Source organism: Bidens hawaiensis, unplaced genomic scaffold (assembly GCF_021521415.1).
Source record: "Bidens hawaiensis isolate Kalapana, Puna unplaced genomic scaffold, B.hawaiensis_p1.1 tig00001236_1, whole genome shotgun sequence".
Taxonomy (NCBI): domain Eukaryota; kingdom Viridiplantae; phylum Streptophyta; class Magnoliopsida; order Asterales; family Asteraceae; genus Bidens; species Bidens hawaiensis.
In genome coordinates, this window is record NW_027491070.1 from 3,356,142 (window position 1) to 3,372,705 (window position 16,564).

At 35.3% G+C, this 16,564-nt stretch overlaps 2 protein-coding genes across 3 annotated transcripts; one reads left to right on the forward strand and one right to left on the reverse strand.

Annotated features, from left to right (window-relative positions):
* Nucleotides 1-3,533: 3,533 nt before the first annotated feature.
* LOC143569328 (kinesin-like protein KIN-13B) lies at nt 3,534-8,290 on the reverse strand. Its single transcript, XM_077055279.1, has 11 exons — nt 8,077-8,290; nt 7,046-7,261; nt 6,781-6,969; nt 6,515-6,700; nt 6,352-6,433; nt 6,097-6,256; nt 5,724-6,026; nt 5,408-5,626; nt 4,931-5,318; nt 4,177-4,242; nt 3,534-4,085 (listed from the first exon to the last, which is right to left on the reverse strand). Exons 1-11 carry the CDS (start codon nt 8,248-8,250, stop codon nt 3,912-3,914), a joined length of 2,157 nt encoding a protein of 718 aa, XP_076911394.1. The 5' UTR covers nt 8,251-8,290; the 3' UTR covers nt 3,534-3,911.
* Nucleotides 8,291-10,901: 2,611 nt separating this feature from the next.
* Nucleotides 10,902-15,970, forward strand: LOC143569339 (subtilisin-like protease SBT6.1). 2 transcript variants are annotated; one of them, XM_077055285.1, is made up of 8 exons: nt 10,902-11,477; nt 12,337-12,465; nt 12,546-12,698; nt 12,789-12,905; nt 12,979-13,163; nt 13,256-15,083; nt 15,562-15,622; nt 15,710-15,970. In XM_077055285.1, the coding sequence occupies exons 1-8, from the start codon at nt 10,962-10,964 to the stop codon at nt 15,802-15,804; spliced, it is 3,084 nt and encodes a 1,027-aa protein (XP_076911400.1). In that variant the 5' UTR covers nt 10,902-10,961; the 3' UTR covers nt 15,805-15,970. The 2 variants fall into 2 exon arrangements, with proteins under 2 accessions (XP_076911400.1, XP_076911405.1); XM_077055290.1 differs by lacking the exon at nt 10,902-11,477 and having other exon boundaries at nt 12,779-12,905; nt 15,710-15,968.
* The last annotated feature ends 594 nt before the right edge of the window (nt 15,971-16,564 follow it).

The window sequence follows — 16,564 nt, forward strand, 5'->3', positions numbered from 1 at the left end:
CTAATGACTTGATGAGGTTATACTGTGATAGTCAGTCAGCCATTCACATAGCCAAGAATCAAGTATTTCATGAGAGGACAAAACATATTGAGGTCGACTGCCACCTTATCAGAGATCGAGTAATAGGCACACAAACTGATCCTCCTTCCATTCAACCAGTTCATGTGAAGACAAATTTTCAGCTAGCAGACATTCTAACTAAACCGCTCCGGAAAGCTCAGATAGATTTTATTTGTAACAAGTTGGGCATGATTAACATCTATGCTCCAACTTGAGGAGGATGTTAGTTGTATTTAGTTATAATTAGGGTTTTAGCCCATATAGTTGGCTAAAGCCCATGAGCCTTTTATGGTTTGATAGCTAGGGTTTATTCAAGTAATAAACATTACTTTCATTACAACCATCTTCTTTACAGTACCAACCTATTCCTAACCAAAACAAAAAGAAAATAAGACTTATTAGATTTGGTGTGCAATATTAAAGATATTTGTACACTTTCATGTTTAAATTAATGAACACGTAGGCATAAGTTTTTTGAACTTTTAGGAGTTTCCCAAGCTCTTGTGATATAAGATTTGGAGACATCAAGGTGTCAAGTTTGAATTTGATTTAATTCGGGTTTTATTGTAGTGGGTTTTCAGGAGACAGGTTTTTCCGGACATAGAAGATGATGGACTTGAATTACCCGGAGCTGCCTGCGATCGTGAGTGTATGAGTATGAGGTCTACGTTTGTTATTGGGTTACTCCAGATAGTCGGCTCTATTCGTTGGCTGTTTAATAAAAATCAAGAAGAAAGACAAACGATGGAGATGTGGTAGGAGTTGATTGGCCAACCAATTATTTATTGTTAGTTGTATTTAAGAAACAGTTTTATTAACTGATTGGTTGTTTATTTAATAGATTATTTTTTTAATGGCGTTTATTAAATATAAAAAAATGTGTATTTAAATAGTTTAAATAAAATCAATTAACAGAAAAGTGTTTATATCTTATAGAGAAATATATTTACTAAAAATAAAAATAGAAAATGATGAATACAACAAATATCAATATACCCAGAAACTTAAAAAAAACAGAAATACATATTGTAAAATAGTTTTTACATTTTTTTTGTTTATAGATTTCTGTATAGAAAAACATATAATAAGATGACAAGTAATTCATGATAGATTCATTTCAACGCATTACACAGAATTATAATGACAGAATCCTTTTTATATAGAAAATCATTGACTTTTCAGCCTTGTTCAATACACATGTGGTATTTATTTTATTGATTTGATATTATTATTTTTCAAATTAACAAAAAATATTATTACTGAAAATTCTAGGACAACCATGGTCACCATCTATGTTGAGACAACCATTTGACACCGCCCATAACCTACAATCACCATTGAAACACTCCCATCCACATAGATCATAACATAGAGTCCTACCTATATCGTCGTCATCCCCTTAACCCCACCACAAACCGACGACTTTCACCCGACAATTTTCAGAAAGAAAAAAAGGTAACTAATGTTTTTTTTTTTTTGGGGGGGGGGGGACCATGTGTGAATCGACCTAATAGTTTCGTCATATCTATTTTCTTTATATGTATTGATTTTATTATAAACCGAATTTCCTAAACAAAATAACATTTATAACTTATAAATATGTATATCCAAACGTTCGAATTTACAAAGCAAGATAAATTGTGAATAACACAAAAAGGTTTTGGCTATCTCTACATGGGGAAAGTTAACGTACAAATGAAATTAACGTGCTAAACGTGAGAATCAAGTAGAGTAATTATATATACAAGTAAACGTGCTAAATGTGAGAATCAAGTAGAGTCATTATTATACAAGTAGAGTAATTATGTAATTACATCATAGAGTAATTACGTAATTACTCTATGATGTAATTACATAATTACTCTACTTGTATAATAATTACTCTACTTGATTCTCACATTTAGCACGTTAATTTCATTTGTATCTGATCCAAACCCATCTCTACGTAACCCCTTGCTTATATGAATACTGATATATAACGTCTTTTTGGTTATTTTCATTGATTCAATGTGAGAATCCGGAGTCTTAATCCCTATTTTTATATAGTGTGTCACGTGACAAACAATACATTGACATATGATTAACATAGTTTTATAACTCAAAGTACATTAGACATAGCCTGTTATTAGTTATAAATTATATCTTTGATTTGTAATACTATATTTCTAGCACTACTTAATTTAGTATTTATTTATTCATACTGTCATTGTAAGCTTGATAGAATACTACAAAATTTGATTCTTTTAAGTAACAAATGGACCAATCAAAAACAGCCAACAAGACTCTTAAAATTGCATGGCTATAATCTTTTTCGTAATTTTTAATTGGTAATTTATTATTCATTTTATATTCCAAAAGAAGAGAATATGTTTATTTAATCAAAGACAGCCATTATTTGCACAAAGGAGAAAAGAATAACTAAAATATTCCTTAAAGAAGGTGACTACCTCTTTATATTAAAGTTTAAAGAAACTATAAACAAATAAACTTTAAAAATAAATTAAACAAAAAAGAGACTTTTTCAGGTTCAAAATGTTCGAAAAAAATAATTAATTAACTTAAAGTCGTGAAACCAACGAATCAAAGCCACGATGATCAGAGGGGCTAAATCTAAAAAAATCATGACCCAATGATGAATCCCGCAATTTAACCCAAACATAACGTCCATAAATGCAACTTAATCTAAATTATAAGACACTAGGTCCCATGTCAAACATGATTCTAATGCTACAAGTCTACAACAATCAAAATAGTTTTGTTTTATAAAATCTGACATGTAGTTAACAAATAATGCAAAATTTTAAATCGAGCCCGTGTAACAAAATCAACAAGAGATTTAGCCTCACAACTAGGTAAAGAACTCAAGTCTTGAGTCACTTCAATCTTAAATGGTTGATAGAAATCTTGATCTCAAACGATTAAGATTCTAACAAGTGTCGTATGTACTATTTATATATCTATGCCAAAAGTTATTTAGCAATAGCAAGTGTCACATCTTCTAATTATGTCTAAAAGTCAACTTAGAGACCACATTTCCATTTTGTAGATCTTGTGGACACATTAAAGTTGTTTTGTGCATCATGTGGACATCCATTTGTCTTTGAAAAGAGCATAAGCACATTTGTTTTTCTTTACTTGATTGACCCCTCTAGGTTCTCCTCCATGATAAGTACAACAAAATCTTAAATTCGAAAAAGTTTCATTCCACATCTAACCTTAAAAACATTCATCTGTTCATCCTAACTCTAATTTAAACATAACATAATCTGTTACGAAACTCTTAAACAGTTATTTTAAAAGAGAACGTAAACTATAAAATTATTTTTTAACGATAACAATAATTTATCAAATAAGCCTATATTACAAATAAATGATGTCACAACAAGACTTTTGACACCTATCAACATCATAAATTAATGTTCATGTCTAGTTACCTTGGATGCAGGCAAAAACCATGTTAACATCAAATAGAGTTGATAGCTTAGGTTTAGCAACCAATCATAATTAAGAAAAGAATAAAGACAAAAAAGCACACATTAATGTAAACCAAATGTGAAAATTTTGACTTTATACTTCAAATCTTATCATGTACTTTTTCTAGAAATGAAATCAAAATTTCATTTGTTTAATGTGGTAATCATTTTAAGGGTTATCTGGAACATGTTATAATGTTATAGTCATAAATCAAAACAAACAAGATATTTGACTCACAAACTCACAATCAAAACCGGATTTTGATTTTTCTATAACTCGCCACAAGTTACACAAAGCTTACATAATTCACACGCGAAATCCAAATCAAATGTAACGGAATACATAAAACACAACGAGATTGGAACCAAACACTCACCTTATTTGGCAGACGATAGAACATTGTATTCTTCCAAATGGTTTTGGAAATTATGTAATTGTGTCTGTAGTTTCTGAATCACGGATGCTTTTTGGGAGAGAAGTAAGTTCAGTTTTTCAATGTAATTGTCGAGTTGATTTCCTGGTTGATCTACTTCTAGCAGCAGGCACATTTCCTGTAGTTGTAACAGGTCAAACAAATTAGCAACTTTCGGCTTAACCCATTTGACTTGTAGAAGTCAAAATAAGATTAGATGAGTTAAGTACCTCTTTAACAATATCCATAGTCTCCTCCACTTGTATCCTGTGAGCATGTACAAGATTGTCCTCTTCCTAAAGTAAATACAAAGTGGTCCCATAGATATTAATAAGTTAAATACTATATTATTAGTAATAATAGACAAAACGAACCAAACAAATACGAGCAGTGCATGTTTGTGTTCGCTCGTTTAACTTTAACCAAACACAAAAAAATAAAACGAGCAGCGTTTTCTTGTTCGTGTTCACTTATGTTCATTTGTGAATGAATATAGTTGAGCAAACACCAATTACAATTTATTATAAAAATACATATTTTGGGCCTAAATAATTATTGTACATATTCGTGCAAACACCAATTTAAATTTATTAAGACTATACATATTTTGGGCCGAAAAAATTATTGTAACTAGACTAAATTGTAACGAGGCTAAAAAAATTAGACGAGTATATGTAAACAAACGCAAACTAACAAACATAATTGCACGTAATCGAATGAACATTCTCGAACATAAATGAACGAACGAGAAATGTGTTAATGTCCACTCGATTAACTAATTGAGCAATACAAATTGTTCATGTTCGTTCGCTTATTAAACAAACAAACATAAGCGAACCTTCTAACAGACGGTTCATGAACAATTCAATGAACGAGAAATGTGTTAACGTCAGCTCGTTTAACTAAATGAGCAATACAAATTGTTCATGTTCGTTCGCTTAAAGGCCTACTAGTAACCATACCAAAATAAATAAATAAAAATACCTCTAGAAGTGCAGTGAGATCATCATTGTCCTCAACAATAGGTTTCATTTGAGTGACTGGCTTCTCAAACTTTGGAATGTTTTTTGGTTCGTTGACTTCCATGGAATAGTCAAAATCATCTTCCATAATTTCTTCATCTGTACCTCCATAATCACTTCTGTAATTTTCAGTTGGAGGTGTGTAAACCATTGATCTTCCAACTGGGCCCCTATCTGTTTGTTTAGGCCATCCAAATCTATTAGTTTCATACGGTTGTTTTTCAAATTTAACATCTTCAGAGCGCGTTAATGCTGATGAAGATACAGGCAATGCAATTGAGTTTCTAAGGTTTGACATTGAAGATGACAGGTCCTTTCTAGAACTGCTTCCCTTTGATAAACTCTTAACCCTAATATGTAAAATTTAGCCAATCATATATCATATTCAATGTCTCTAAATTCATATAAAAAGGTTAAAGTGGTTCAGGTCACAGCTCACCTGTCAGCATATCTCAGTGTGTTGAGTGTATGTTCACAAGATCCAGCGGTCGGTGAAATGCATGATATCATAACCGTACGTGAGTTACCAACAAACGAATCTCTCAAAACCTCAGTTAATTTACTTCCTCTAAATGGAATATGACCCTGGTCATTATCAAGAGCTCTGATGCATTCCTTTAATGCAAGTAAGCTTTTATTAATTTCAGCACCTTCCATCCTGCAATATTAACAATCAAGATTTATTAACTTATTAACACATTTGTGTGTACATAATTGTTTAGAGTTCAGTTAAAAAGATTTCAAAAACAGCTGACCTTGTCTGTTTATCATTATCAGTAGTATCTGCTCCGCGTTCACTTCCAGCAAGATCAATAAAAGATAACTTCCCAACCAAACGGGGCGGTTTGGATGCATTTCCATCAACCAATTTCTTGACAGCAAGTTGAAGAATCGCGTGTGATCTAGAAGATTCTTCATTTGCACCAGTTGTACCCGTGCTCCTTGTAGCATTACCCTTTTCAATTATTTCCTTGATTATTCCCACATCTGATACGTTATACTCCTGTAAACCGACTATGCAAACCTGTTGTTTTCCATCCTCTCTCATGCAAAGTTTCCTGAAAAATAATAACACTTGATAAGTATGCAAAGAAAATATCAAGAACTAACTAAAAAGTGAAAACTCACTTTCTGTCATTAAGGAGATCGAAAACCTTCCCTCCATAAATTTCAAAGAAGCTGACATATAACTGAAAACCTTGGTTTCGGTAGTTATAATGCATAAGTCTGAAAATATCTTGAGAAGCTCTGAGGGGAAGTGGTTGCATTGTATACGTCTTCCCGCTACCTTAAAAAAAATAACAACATGACGTCAGCAAATTTTATAAAATATTTTTAGGTAATAAGTAATAACAATCATCACATGAAAGGACAGAGTGATACCTGTTTGCCCATAAGCAAAGCAGGTTGCTTTTGTTTTTTGAAAGATAATTGGAATTATGGGCTCCACAGTTTGTGAATATATCTACAACACAAAGTTAATTATCAGCTAAAATATACTATAAAAGAGCAACATGTTAATGATGACACGATCTGATATACACACTTCATCATTTGTAACATCTTCATTCATCACAGCATCAAAAACAAATCCGTGCTTCTCTACATATTCAGTCAAATCCACCTTGACTTTAGATTCATAAACAGTAAGTGAACCAGTATCAGAGTCAATGCTGATAATATCTTGCTCATTTCTTGCAAGCTCCTTTTTGTTAAGCGGTCTCTTGCGCACCTGCATTTAACACATTTAAGCAAAAGCACAAAGAATAATATACAAAAAGCAATTGGGAAACGAGTATTGTGAAAACATACCACAACTTTAATCTTAGCAACATTACTAGCTTTCTCTTTGTCTGCCAATGAGCCCTTAACAACATTGTTCTCAACTGGACCACATGACATATTAGCAAATTTGTTGGCTAACGAATAAGCATCTGCACCATCAAAACCCTCGCCATACGAAGGTTGATTTAGCAAATTCAAGTTGTTTTCACTATGCACCTGCATGTAAAAGACATTATTGTAAGTAACTAACTAACTACAGATCTATAGTTAAGTAACTAACTAAATAACTAACCTCTGTTAACAGCTCGGTATCGAAGGAATGAAGATCAAGTAAACCAGGGCTGAACTCATTGGGAGATACTTGCTCCACATTACCATATTTTGCAAAGCTTGATGAACGTGAAAAAGCGGAAGGAGACGATGCATCTGCACTCCCTGTTGCATTCCTCTGTGAATTTCTGTTCGGTCTTGATCCATCAACATCACTATTGCCATGAAACCCATATTCCTGCACTCAAATCAGTTATCAGTCAAAAAGTTAACCTAGCACAGTTGATTCTCTATTAAGACCAGTATTGTAAAAATCAGTATAAGCCATTGGTTAATCAAAAATCTGTAAGTGACCAATTCGTAGGGGTGCAAATGAGTCGAGCCGCTCGCAAGCTACTCAAGTTCGGATCTATAAAAAGCTCAAATGAGCTAAGCGTTATCGAGCTCAAGCCTTAACGAACCTTGCTTATTATTAAGTTTTAACTCTTTTGAACTTCTATGTATTAATTTCAAATTGCACAACTGAGCTTGAGCAAAGCTTAGGCTTGTTTTAAGTTTTTCTTAAATTTTTAACAATAATTAATAAAGTATACAAATAACAGATGATCCGAGCTCGAGCTTGAAAAAAGGACTCGCAAGCCGAACACGAACATTATAAAAAGATCTTAAAACAATCCAACGTCGAACTCTCATAACTCAAAATGAGTTGATCTCAGGCTCAGCTCGACTCGTTTACACTCCTACCAATTCAAATTCGGGTAATCAGACCTCATAATTAGTCATCGGTCTAAGTTCTCGCCAAATCCGGCCCAAATCGATCAAATTCAGGTCAACAAATGTCGAAATTGGTCAAACTCATCAAACTATCTGAAAAATTATACTTACTAATCCAATCTGATTAATAAGTTTAAATAACTTTAATAACTACAATCCAATTAAATCCATATTCCGACCCCACCGCAGACTACCGAGTTTTACAGCTCTAGTTAAGGCAAATAAAATTTAGATAAACATAAAAATAAATATTAAGCAATCAATCAAGTAACTAAGTACCTGAAGTGGAGGAAAATTAGGGTTTGAAGAATACAAATGATGAAGACCAGCTGACTGCAGCCACTTATTATTATTATTATTATTGAAATTAGATTCAATAAATTCATCCTGTTGTTGACGGTGGTTGTAATATCCAGCGTTAGAACCAGATCTATGCATTCCTGATCTGTTCATCTTGACCGTTGGATTATAATACGGCTAGGGTTTTCGGATATTAATAGTGAGATAGATACAAAATGGCCGGCTGAAGTAATTAGAGTGTAATTGATGGAAGAAGATTGGATCTGGTAGATGAACTGATCGGAAATGAAGTTGTAATTGAGGTTATTGGGATTCAGATTCAGGTTTTTGAGGGTTGAAGACAATACAAATTGGTTATTTGAAAGTTTTGTTTTTGGGGATTTGAAATTATGAGAGCGGGGGGGAAGTATTATTAGTGGGGGTGGGGCGGAGGGTATAAATGTCAAATAGGAGGAAAAACCGAGTAAATAATGTTGTAAAAGTAATCTGTTGTTTGTTTTTTTAAATGTAAAATGTTTGTAAATCTGTCTGTAAGAAGAAAACTGTTTATTTTTAACGTATGCAGACTTCTGAAACAATTGGTGGTGGTGGTGGTGTACGAACTGTGAAAGTGGGTGGTGGATGGTGATCAGTCTTTTAAAACCCGGCCCAGCTCGGCCAGTTAGACCGGTCCGATCGGGACCCGGTCCCTATACCGGGTCGGGTCAGGTCAGTGTATTTAGGCCGGTTTTGCGGGTGAATGGTTGGCCCGGACCGGCCCGACCGGTTGACCTAGCGGGTGAACCGGTAAAACCAATTTTTCCATTAAATTCAAAATGAAATGTGCATGCCGAGATTCGAACTTAGGACAATTCGGAGATATAAACTTTAATGATCACCCATGAGCCAACCAATCAAACTTCATTGATGTCTCCATTAATCATATTTATTTAAAAAACAATATATAAAACATAGATTGACATTAAAGTTTGTTATTATTATTATTTAAAGCATCACATGCATGTAAGTGTTGAAACCACAAACAAACGTGTTCTTGTGGCCATGATCAAACTTACCAATATAACATGTGTAAGCTTTATCAGTTGTATATCTACAAAGATGCGTAAATGACATGTGTTCTTACTTCATAATTGTTTCTCTCAACTAAATGGTATTAAAAAATTGTTCGTATTCGTTCATTGTTTAAATAAATGAAGATAGAAGAACTTTCGCGTAACATCTTACAAACAGTTCGTTTACATGCCTAAAAATCATACAAAATTTACATCATAATTTCCGATAACTATTTTTATATAACACCAACAAAATAAAATATAAAAACTAAAATCAACAAACATGTCTTACGATTAAAGATGAGCATTTTGTTCTGAATACCCGTATCGCGCTCGTATATGTATCCACCGTTGACTACTCAATAGAAATGGTAGTAAGAAGCAGGCATTGAGAGGGGTAGTTCGGGCAACGATCTGGTTTTTTGCCACTGGCACAAGCAGGTCCCTACTATCTAAGAACACTAGCAATGAGATATCATATCTCTGACTTAGTTTCCGAATCTTGTCGCAAGGAAGAGAGGGAAAGAGCGGAAAAGCGGATTTTGCGTCAACAGTTCTTCCTCGTTCCGACAAAGAGTGTGTTTCCTTATTCTTTTTTTAGCTTTGAGCTTGGTTCAGATTGGACACGAAGATTGGTCCGCTCCGCAAAGCTTAGCTTTTCACCCCCCCCCCCCCTATGTGGGAGGCCTTATTACCAGTATGCCTCATTTCTCTAGAGGGATTATCTCAGCCCCCGAGCGAGTCCCGACCTATAAAGGAGTGAAACCACTTCCAAAGACTCAACAATAGGGTAGGCCGTAGTGACTACTCAGATAGAAAGCTGCTGGCTGGCCCATCCGTCAAACCAGAAATTGTATTTTGATTCCCGAGAGGTACGGGCCCTGCATCAGCAGGAGCGGTTGAGGTGTTGCCCTCCTCAATTATCAATTTAACATGTTCGGTATGGGTATTGATACACGTTTTTATTGATTCTCGGTACGAGTATAATCAGATACGTGCACCAGCACAATACGGGTATGCTTAATATTTTGTACATGCTTGTAATATGTAGAGATTATCTATATTTAATATATGAAACAGATCCTTAAACGCATCATCATTGAATGTATTATGATTTACGAAATATCAAACCTATCAATCTATCATTATATTAATTATTATTGTTTATTGTTTTTAGTTTTTGTTTTAATTTTGGTGTTACTAGGGCTAAGAATTTATACATGAGACACGAATACACGACACGTACCTACATGACTTTAACAGGTAACATGTAAAGCCTTAACAGGTTTCGTGTACTAAAAAAGTAGACACGAATTTACCTATTAATTTTCATATCTAAATAGATAAAATACCTATTTACCTATTGTGCATATGTTAAGTACATGGTTAAATTTTTATAACTAAATATATATATATATATATAATTATAAGTTATTCTAAACCCTATATTCTTAAAACATTCTCAGTGTCTGTTTCTCAACCGTCACCACTAACGAACATTCGCTCTCCAACATTTGTTTCACTAAACATGTTATCAAATATATGTTTGTAAAGAGCTCTTATCGTGGTTTATCGCGTATATCAGGTAGTAACAAGTTCGTGTTCGTGATACATGTACACGATAACCTTCAGTGTCGTATACCGGTGTATACATTTTGTGTTTGTGTTTTGTCGTGTACGGGTATACTCAATATTAATAAATTAAATTGTACTTGTGTACTCATTTCTATTCTAAACTCCCAAGAGATCAATCAATTTCTCAGTGTCGCCGATGACGGATCGTTCCGACGACTTGAACCAAACTCCGGCGACATGACGACGACGGCGAAGATCTCAATCTTCAGCATCTCTCTCATCATTCTCATAACCTCAATCATCATCTTCCACCTCACCAAACCCAACAACAACCAAACCCTAAAACCACCTTCACCTCAAACCAATTACATCGTCAGATTCACCCAATACAAGCCATCAAACACCCACAAGCAATACCTTTTACAAAACACCAACAACTGTTCTAACTGGAAATGGGTTCACCGGAACAACCCTGCATCTGGGTACCCGACGGATTTCGGATTGGTGGCGATTGATGACGTGGAGGTGGGTTATGTGATCGGAGAGTTTGAGAGGTTGGAGATGGTGAAGGATGTCACGGTGGATTCGAGTATTCGGTTGAGGGATTTGTTGATGGGAAATGATGGTAAAAGAATTGGGGCGTTTTCAGATGGGAAGAAACGACGGCCCGGGAAGATATTTACTTCGATGTCGTTCGGTGAAGCCGAGGATGGGAATTTGACTGTTGATTGGAGAAGAGAGCTGTTATCACATGTAGGTTTTTGATTGATTGTTTGATAATTGATAATGTTGTAATTGATGTTACTTAGGACTGTAAACGAATCGTAACAGACAAGTGTGTTATTTCATTTAGCTAACCGAGAATAGTCAGTGTCAACGGTTCGGTTTAGGGGTGTAAACATACTGGACTGAACGAGTGTGTTATTTCATTTAGCTAACCGAGAATAGTTAGTGTCAACGGTTCAGTTTAGGGGTGTAAACGAACTAGACCAAACGAGTGTGTTATTTCATTTAGATAACCGAGACTAGTTAGTGTCAACGGTTCAGTTTAGGGGTGTAAACGAACTAGACCGAACGAGTGTGTTATTTTATTTAGCTAACCGAGAATAGTTAGTGTCAACAGTTCGGTTTAGGGCTGTATACGAACCGGACCGAATGAATGTTATATATTCTTTAGCTAACTGATAATAGTTGGTGTCAACAGTTTGGTTTAGGGGTGTAAACGAACCGGACCGAACGAGTGTATTGGAACTTCGGTTGGATTATTTTTAACATTCGTATTCATATGTTAATTTACCTATAAGTTAATCACGTAGTACTCGTGTATAGTTTTGTTTTTATAGTTAATAATTTTGCCTAAATTGTATGATTAGAGAAGTTGTTAAAAGATATTAAAAACTTTTAATGAACAAACATTAACAAACATAATGGCGTAAACAAACGTATTATTGAACGGAATTCCTTGTTCAGGTTTGTTCATGACAAACGAACGTAAATGAACTTCCTTAGTTCCCGCTGAACAGTTCGTTGAATTATAGGTTGGTTTACAGCCCTAATAATACTAATTAGTTATATGAAGTTCTAATACGTGTCATGTATAATATCCCTGCAGAAATCACAAGTTACGTCATTATTTGGGGCAGATTCACTTTGGTCCAAAGGTTACACAGGGGCAAAAGTTAAGATGGCTATATTCGATACTGGAATTCGTTCGGATCATCCACATTTTCGCAACATTAAGGTTTTATTATCTTCATAAATTGGTTAAATTTGCAAGATTTATATAGTAAGAATCTGATATTAGTGTTTTTACGATATCAGGAACGCACTAATTGGACGAATGAAGATACTTTAAATGATAATCTTGGTCACGGTACGTTTGTTGCTGGAGTGATTGCTGGTGAAGATGCAGAATGTCTCGGATTTGCACCCGACACTGAGATTTATGCTTTCCGTGTGTTTACAGACGCGCAGGTAATGCATATTCACTAGTTATTAGCCTTAATGTGTAAAAATTAGGCTTTTAATTGTTTAAAGAATAAGTTTTTATTCAGCTTAATGCAGGTCTCATACACATCGTGGTTTTTAGATGCATTTAATTATGCAATCGCAAGCAATATGGATGTGTTAAACTTGAGCATTGGCGGTCCTGATTACTTGGATCTTCCATTTGTAGAAAAGGTAACACTTTAGTTGACCCGTTGGCCCATTTTGAATTTTGACCTGTACTCGTATTAACCAGTTACCGTACCAGGTTTTGGAATTGACGGCAAGCAATATCATAATGGTGTCTGCAATTGGAAACGATGGCCCGCTTTACGGTACACTGAATAATCCCGGGGATCAAAGTGATGTCATCGGTGTCGGTGGTATAGATTACAACGATCACATCGCTTCATTTTCTTCACGTGGCATGAGCACATGGGAGATTCCTCACGGGTAGTTAAAATTTTAAATAATTATTGACTAAATGATTCATTGATACTGTCATACTGACAACATTTTATGATTAAAAATTTTGTTTTTGACAGTTACGGACGTGTGAAACCGGACATTGTTGCATATGGGCGGGAAATAATGGGATCCAAAATAAGTACGGGTTGTAAAACGTTATCGGGAACGAGCGTTGCGAGTCCCGTGGTTGCTGGTGTAGTGTGTCTACTTGTGAGTGTGATCCCTGAAAATGAACGAAAACAGCTTCTGAATCCCGCAAGCATGAAACAGGCCCTAGTTGAAGGGGCTGCAAAGCTTTCGGGCCCGAATATGTATGAACAAGGTGCTGGTCGGGTCGATCTGTTGGAATCATATGAAATACTAAAAACCTACACGCCACGTGCCAGCATCTTCCCGAGTGTTTTGGACTACACGGATTGCCCGTACGCGTGGCCGTTTTGCCAACAGCCACTTTATGCTGACGCGATGCCTGTTTTGTTTAACACAACGATATTAAATGGTATGGGTGTCATCGGTTACATTGAAAGTCAACCCGTTTGGCATCCGTCAAATGAAGAAAGTAATCTTTTGAGTATTCATTTTACTTACTCTGATATTATTTGGCCTTGGACCGGTTATCTTGCACTTCACATGCAAATCAAAGAAGAAGGTGCTAAATTTTCGGGTGAAATTGAAGGTAACGTAACCGTTAAAGTTTACAGTCCACCGGGATTAGGTGAAACCTCGTTTCGACATAGTACGTGTGTGTTACGTCTAAAGTTAAAAGTTATCCCGACCCCACCACGATCGGTTAGGGTTTTGTGGGACCAGTTTCATAGTATCAAATACCCACCCGGTTATATCCCGCGTGACTCGTTAGATGTTCGAAACGATATTCTTGATTGGCATGGGGATCACTTGCATACTAATTTCCATATCATGTTTAACATGTTACGAGACGCGGGATATTATATCGAAACGCTCGGGTCACCGTTAACTTGTTTTGACGCTCGTCATTACGGGACGTTAATGTTGGTGGATCTTGAAGACGAGTATTTTGAAGAAGAGATTCAAAAGTTAAGGGACGATGTTGTAAATACGGGGCTTAGCTTGGTTGTTTTTGGAGATTGGTATAACGTCGATACGATGGTTAAAATGAGGTTTTTTGATGATAATACGCGGAGTTGGTGGACCCCGGTTACGGGTGGTGCTAATATTCCCGCGTTGAATGATCTTTTGGCACCGTTCGGTATCGCTTTCGGTGATCGGATTTTAAACGGTGACTTTAATTTAAACGACGAGTTGATTAAATACGCTTCTGGGACTAATATTGTTAAATTCCCGAGTGGGGGGTACGTGCATAGTTTCCCGTTTTATGACAGCTCGGAAAGTGCGGCCACACATAGTTTCCTTGGCGGTAAAGACAACGCTGACTCACCGATTCTTGGGTTAGTGGAAGTTGGCGGGAGTCGAATTGCAGTATACGGTGATTCCAACTGTTTGGACAGTAGTCATATGGTTACAAACTGTTACTGGCTTTTAAGAAAGATACTCGATTTCACCGGCAAAAAAGTCAAAGATCCGATACTGTTTTCAAACTCGGTCAAACTAAAAACACCGTTACATCAAGATGATGATCAACTGCCTTCACGGAGAACCGACTTGAATTTCTCAATGTATTCCGCGGTTCTTGGAAAGGAATTGATTTGCAGGAGTGATTCCCGGTTTGATGTTTGGGGTACAAAAGGGTACGGATTACAGGTTCGAGGTCGGAATCGACGGTTACCGGGCTATAAAGCGATTGATCTTGGAATGGGTTTGAATTCTTCTTCTGATATCTCGATTTCGAAGAGCCCGAAAGTTGTTGACAAAAGTAAAGAGATTTCTTCTGGCAATAAGTTTCTCAGCTTGCTGTATAGAGACGATGTAAGTAACCGATTATTATTAACTATTAAGTCACAATACGGAATATTAGTTTTAAATAATCCTAACTTCACTCTTGGTTGGTGGCGGTCCAAACTAAAGGTGTATTTTTTATCAGCAGTCTGCGACTAACGGAATTAACCATTCGTTGGTCTTTGCTTACGTGGCATGCCTAGTTGTCAATAAACATCTATGTGGCAGCATTACGTGGCAATAATAATGTGTATCTTTTTCAGAAATTTGGTTTTAAATAAATGTGTACTTTTTTTTCCAACGGTCCGCTATGCATGCCACGTAAGCAACAGACTAACAGAGTTAACCATTTGTTAGTCGCAGACCGTTGGAAAAAAAAATACACCTTTAGTTGGGACCGCCACTAGCCAAGTGTGAAGTTGAGACTGTTATTTGCCAACAGGGCATAGTTGGGTTTATTTAAAACCAAATTTCCAAACAATAATAATATATGATTTTGTTTTTGCAGTTGGATGTGCCAGTTGTGTTTCCGAGTCATTGGCTTGTGCCTGCGGTTGTTGGTGTTTTAGGTTAGTAATGTTTTGCAGTTATGGAGTTTTATTAAGGTTAATGACTTAATGGTTCGGTTTTGGTTAACGAATGTTGAAATGTTACAGGGATCTTGCTGCTTATAAATTTCTGGAGAATTAGGCAAAAGAGGCGTAGAAGGCGGAAAGGATCTAACAGCTCGGGTCGTTTTTCGAATCTCTAGCTAGATTTTGAGATGAATGTAGTTGTGTAATACCAGTTGAATTTTTGCATAAATAGTATAAAGCTTATAGCAGTTTTATATAAATGCAAAATATAAGAATTTTTGGGGTAGTCTTTTGTCCAAATTTTTATATTTTTTTAACCTAAAAAGAGTGTCAAAACTATTTAATTTTGAGGATTATAAACAAACAAGTTATCAAAAGAAATTTATAAGTTGAAAACTATTTAATGTTGACCAAATGCATGTTTTGTATTACTACATGTACGATGCAACGAGAAACATGTATATTACCTTTTACACAAAGCGTGTACTTTCCACTCGATCACTTTCTTTTATTTACTTTTATATACAAATACTATTAAAAATTTTAAAGCAATTATCTAACAAAAAGTTATTTGGTAGAACATATACAAAAAAAAGTATATGTACTCCTCATCATTGTCAGGTAGTCAAAGTGAGTAATTATATTCCGCCAAAGCTATCGATCCTAACACATGCAAAAACCGTTTACGATACCAAAAAGTACTTTATTATGAATATTTTGAAGCGCACAATTATATTTCACTGAAATTATTGATCTAAGCACCGACAAAGTCATTTTCGATACTGATAAATACTTTATTTTGAAAAAGATATAGTAAATGAAATGCTATTAAAAGGTTACTATAAAAATACTATGCCGAGAGTTGGAAGAAAAAAATATAAAAAACCCGAGCTTCATATTTGCAGAGAGAGAATAGCATGTATGTCGGTGGCGGCG

What these genes read in the sequence shown, in the direction of transcription:
- LOC143569328 (XM_077055279.1), bottom strand. Translation starts at nt 8,250, where the DNA reads ATGAACAGATCAGGAATGCATAGATCTGGTTCTAACGCTGGATATTAC. An exon ending in TTGCTAAGATTAAAGTTGTG is followed by an intron (nt 6,701 to 6,780) that starts GTATGTTTTCAC and finishes TGTTAAATGCAG; the next exon opens with GTGCGCAAGAGACCGCTTAA. An exon ending in ACACTGAGATATGCTGACAG is followed by an intron (nt 5,319 to 5,407) that starts GTGAGCTGTGAC and finishes TTTACATATTAG; the next exon opens with GGTTAAGAGTTTATCAAAGG.
- LOC143569339 (XM_077055285.1), top strand. Translation starts at nt 10,962, where the DNA reads ATGACGACGACGGCGAAGATCTCAATCTTCAGCATCTCTCTCATCATT. An exon ending in GAAGAGAGCTGTTATCACAT is followed by an intron (nt 11,478 to 12,336) that starts GTAGGTTTTTGA and finishes ATATCCCTGCAG; the next exon opens with AAATCACAAGTTACGTCATT. An exon ending in ATCTTCCATTTGTAGAAAAG is followed by an intron (nt 12,906 to 12,978) that starts GTAACACTTTAG and finishes TTACCGTACCAG; the next exon opens with GTTTTGGAATTGACGGCAAG.